Source organism: Cynara cardunculus, unplaced genomic scaffold (assembly GCF_001531365.2).
Source record: "Cynara cardunculus var. scolymus isolate 2C unplaced genomic scaffold, CcrdV1 Un_Scaffold_2610, whole genome shotgun sequence".
In the NCBI taxonomy this organism is placed as follows: domain Eukaryota; kingdom Viridiplantae; phylum Streptophyta; class Magnoliopsida; order Asterales; family Asteraceae; genus Cynara; species Cynara cardunculus.
Window position 1 is genome coordinate 38,491 of NW_020201155.1, and position 4,325 is coordinate 42,815.

Consider the following 4,325-nt stretch of genomic DNA (forward strand, 5'->3'; position numbering starts at 1 on the left):
TCTTACTTTTGTCTCATGTTGTTCTATCTCATTTTTGTACCATATCATATCAAACTTGAGAATATTTATTTTTGTCCCGTCTCGTCCCGTCCAAATATGAGTTTATGTGAGTTTTAAAGTTTAATACCAATATACATTGAAAGAGAGAAAAGAACTCCGTTATTCAACCCTCGGTGCTTTCTTTCTACACTTCTCTGTTCTTCTGTCTGCTGTATAAATGATCATGAACGATTGACATTTTACCCACCAAAAAATGATCTTCATCAATCTCAGTTAACGTGTTCCACTGATCTGCGAAGTCTGCGTTCTCTGTAATCTAGACAGAGATAGAAGGTGACTTTGCTGTCAACACCGATCTGGGGGAATTTCCTAAACCATAATGCTGTTGAATTTGAAACCCTTCAATTCATTCGCCATAACAATGATGATAGGTTTGTCACTCCTAATCCTCTTTTGTTATATTTTCCTCGATTTTCCCTCCGCCACCACTTCTACAATCCCAATTTCAAGAAGCCAAAGTCTAAGTCAACTTCAATTACATCCCCGATCTGATCCAGACCCGTTTCAACACTTGTTGGGTGCTTTCAGAAGATGGGATTCTCAAGTGGGTTGTTTTAATTTTAGAGAAAAACATGTGAGTTTGGTGGAAAAAGGGTCAAATTCGTCATCTTTGCAAGTGGGTAATGGTCGTGAATATCAATGTAGCGATTTGAAGATGAATCATGTGGGTATTTTAATAAAAGGATGGACTTGGATTCCTGATAATTTGGATAACTTGTATACATGTGGATGCGGGTTGACATGTTTGTGGACGAAATCTTCCGTTCTTCTCGATAAACCGGATGCCCTGTTCTTTGAGACCACCACTCCTCCATCTCGGGTACATTATTTAGCCATTTATACGTAAATTTTCTTTCTTCTTTATATGTTTTTCGATGCAATCTAGCATTTGTCCCTGGTTATTCCGTCTAAAACAACTAATTCCTTGCATAATTAGAAGATGCCCCCGCCCTTACAGATCCATTTTTTATTTTTGTACATTAAATTCTATAACAAACATGTTTTTTGGAATTTATCTCCAAAGTGATCCTGTTTTCATAGCATCCCTGAACCCAAAATAATTCTTATCAATTTAGAAGTTGAAAGGATTCCCTTTGAGACTCAAAATCAATGTGTGCCTAGAAAAGAGTAGTACTTATTCTGTCGCCTTTGTAATTTTTTTATTTTAGTTTAGCTCAAGGAAATTTTTATTATAAGCTATGCTTCATGGGATATACTTTGATCTAGTTTGTTGTTATTAGCTATGCTGGCTATGATCAAGGGGCAGTGATGTACCTATGTAGGAGTTAGGGAGTGATTGTTTAGTCATTGCAAATCTAGAATTCTTGTGTAGATATCTTTTTTAGAATCATACTCTTGTAGTTGGTAGATATTTAGTTCAAAATTAGGTAGTTAAAAAAGTTTTTATTGCCATGAAACTAGTAACTCAGCTATAGGCACGCTTAAGTTTTTTGTGCAATGCTGGTTCTCAGTTTTTACTTCTGTCAGCAGACTATAGTTGAATTCAGATCTTTTGATGGGGTTGTAGAAGATAAGTTTAGTCATTTGGTTTTCCATAACTGATTCCTTGCAAGAATACACTTGTGTGATGGGGAAGAGAAGGGGAATATGTTGGCAATGTTAGGGATGAAGCTGTAGTGTATATTCTTCGATCAGGTAGTTCACATTAACCACGTCTTTAGGTGATCCAGTTCTAACTAGTTCCCAACATTTTATATTATGAATGCAAATATAATATCACACTGTTTGCTAGTCACTTTTATTTGATTTTAAAAGCTTTAAGAGAATATTAGTAGGTGAAAGCTTAATCGTATATTTCACTGTTATGAAAAATAGAATACAAGGAATCTTATTAATAACCAAGCTACCACCTTAGAAAAAGGGAAACTAAGAAACATACTACAACTAGGAGACCCTTTAAAAATAATTACATAATAAGGAAACTCCTAATCCAGACCTGATTGATCCCAATACCCCTTATTCTAGACCTATCGATATCCTATTATCGTTTACACTCCCCCCCAAGCTGGATGGTACAGATTGTACAGTCCAAGCTTGTGAACAAACTTTTCAATGTCTGGTCTGAATAAGGCTTTTGTTAGGATGTCAGCTGTTGTTGAGAAGTAGAAATGCATTCTACTGAAATGACCTTTGCACCAATCTTCTCTTTGATATAATGTCTATCCATTCTTACATGCTTAGTACGGTCATGATGAACAGGATTTAGACACATTCCTATGGCGGACTTGTTGTCACACTGATAGGTCTTTTGAATTCGATACCCAGTTCTTCAAGAAGTAGCTCCAGCCATAATGCCTCATCTACTCCTCAGGATAACGATCTAAGTTCAGCTTATGCACTACTCTTAGCCCCTAGAGGCTGTTTCCTGCTCCTCCAAGTGACTAAACTTCCCATTACAAAGCTATAGTAACCCGAGGTGGATCTACTATCTCCGAATGAACTGCTCCAAGAAGCATCCGTGAAAACATCAACTGTATTGTTCCCTTCATTTTTCCTGAAGAACAGTCCTTTACCTGGGTCCCTATAGATACCGTAGGATCCTATACACTGCTCCCATATGTGTTGTAGTAGGTGAGTGCATAAATTGGCTTACACGGCTAACTGGGAAAGCAATATTTGGTCGGGTGTAAGATAAGTAGGTTAATTTCCCACTAACCTTTGATATCGGCCTTTGTCAACTGGTTGATTGAGTTGTTCGTTAGCATTCTTATTCTTTTTTATGTAACTCCTATATCATTAATTGGGAGTTACAAAATCATAAAATCCCATGATTTGTGTTAACTTATTATTAATCTTGTTATTTTTTTTAATATTGATTTTTCTATCTCTAATGTTTCTGAATTTGTGATTGGTGGAGGAGACACGGTAGTAAAGTTTTCGGTATCGTTCAAATTGACATATACAAAAGATGATGAACATGTGTGACCATATGAACACAAATTCACATATGAGAACATTCGTACAACCATATAAACACAACTCCACATATATAAACCATTGTGTCAATTACGAACACAAATTGACATATATGAACACTTGTGTCAATTACGAAAACAGATTGACCTATATGTACAGTTGGTATAAATATGAACACATATTAACCCAAATGAACATACGAAAGATGATGAACATGTGTGACTATGAACACAAATTCACATATATGAACATTCGTACAACCATATGAACACAACTCGACATATATGAATCCTTGTGTCAATGACGAACACAAATTGACATATATGAACCTTTGTGTCAATTACGAACACAGATCGACATATATGTACAGTTGGTATAAATATGAACACATATTGACACAAATAAACATACGAAAGATGATGAACATGTGTGACCATATGAACACAAATTCACATATATGAACATTCGTACAACCATATGAACACAACTCGACATATATGAACCCTTGTGTCAATTACGAACACAAATTGACATATATAAACCCTTGTGTCAAATACAAACACAAATTGTTTATGGCTTTTTTCCATATACACCCCTGTTCACACATGAACAATTCCCATAAATATCGAATACTTGTTCACATATGAACCATTAACAAAAAAATAAAATGTAGAAGAATATGGTGTCGGAGATCTTGCTGTTGGTTTTGATTCGATGACGAGATTAATTCTCGGACAATTACATTGTTATTAATGGGCAGTTACAAAACATCCCATTGTCATTAATGGGCGGTTACAAAACATCTCATTGTCATTAACGGACAACTAAAATCTTTTCCCAAAATACCCCTTGTATATATTGTTCACTTATGTTACTTTGTCTCTATGTGCAATTAATTACGCTTTATGTCATGAATGATCTTAGCCACAACTTTCAAAGATCAATGGCCAAGATTGATCAACAAAGTTAACACAATAAACTTGGTTAACATTTGAACCAACCCCTATATATATAGGTGAAGGATCGTGTGAGAAGAGAAGTTATGGTGAGGAAAGAAGAGATCTGAACCCTTGATCACTTTTGATCTCAAGCCCACCCATGACTTGCACTTTAGAAGGGAATTGATCCGGTGCATCTCGGTGCACCTCATTTGTTGATCCCAGATCTCTCAATAACACTTATAATCTAGTTATGAATAACCAAATTATAATGATTTTATGAAGAAAGTTAAGAAGACTCAAAATTAATATATGAATATTAAAGAACAATTTGAGCTTCAAAGGTTTTACTTTATTGATAATAAAACGTAAAACACAAAGAGGACTTTT

General features: G+C 35.2%; 1 protein-coding gene across 1 annotated transcript in view; it reads left to right on the forward strand.

Moving 5' to 3' along the window:
* Window positions 1-201: 201 nt before the first annotated feature.
* The window catches only part of LOC112503151 (alpha-(1,4)-fucosyltransferase), a 32,540-nt gene continuing 28,416 nt past the window's right edge, over window positions 202-4,325 (forward strand). The window contains exon 1 of the mRNA XM_025107220.1: window positions 202-880. Coding sequence (XP_024962988.1) covers window positions 380-880 — 501 coding nt within the window. The 5' untranslated portion in view covers window positions 202-379. The remainder of the gene's footprint in view (window positions 881-4,325) is intronic.